Raw genomic sequence first — 523 nt, forward strand, 5'->3', positions numbered from 1 at the left:
GTGAGCCGACTGCTGGTTCCTGATCTTCCGACGGATCTTCTTCAGCACCCGCTCCTCGTACTGGGGGAGACTGGGGGGTGAGCAATGCCGGGGCTGGGACCCTCCACCTGCACCCTTCCCAGGCACAGTGGGACCCACCTTGGTGAGAGGCAGCTGTGTGGGCAGGGACACCCCCTCTTTCGCCAGGAGCTTCTTCTCGTCCTCCGTCAGCACCAGCTCCTGGAACTGGCCCTGGCTCTGCCTCAGCAGGGAGCTGTGCACCGGCGGCTGCTGCAGGGCCACAGGTGGGTGACACCCTGGGTGGGGGTCCCACACCTCACCCCACGGACCACAGGGGGGACCCACGGTGCACGATCATGGTCCAGGAAGGGTCAGGGATAGGACCATGGTGTTAGAAAGGGGACAAGTGTGGGGAAGGAGAGGGATGAGGACAGGAATGGGGAGGGGACTGTGGTCCAGAAAGGGGCAAGGCTGGGGACAAGAGGGATGAGGACACAGGGGTGGAGACTCACGGCATCATTGC

General features: G+C 64.1%; 1 protein-coding gene across 1 annotated transcript in view; it reads right to left on the minus strand.

The window, feature by feature from the left end:
- The window catches only part of LOC104407928 (cyclic AMP-responsive element-binding protein 3-like protein 3), a gene marked incomplete at its 5' end in the record, with an annotated part of 2,156 nt that extends 1,886 nt beyond the window's left edge, over positions 1-270 (minus strand). The window contains 2 exon segments of the mRNA XM_010017342.1: positions 2-60; positions 139-270. Coding sequence (XP_010015644.1) covers positions 2-60; positions 139-270 — 191 coding nt within the window.
- Positions 271-523: the final 253 nt, after the last annotated feature.

Source organism: Nestor notabilis, unplaced genomic scaffold (genome assembly GCF_000696875.1).
Source record: "Nestor notabilis isolate BGI_N333 unplaced genomic scaffold, ASM69687v1 scaffold18446, whole genome shotgun sequence".
Classification (NCBI taxonomy): domain Eukaryota; kingdom Metazoa; phylum Chordata; class Aves; order Psittaciformes; family Psittacidae; genus Nestor; species Nestor notabilis.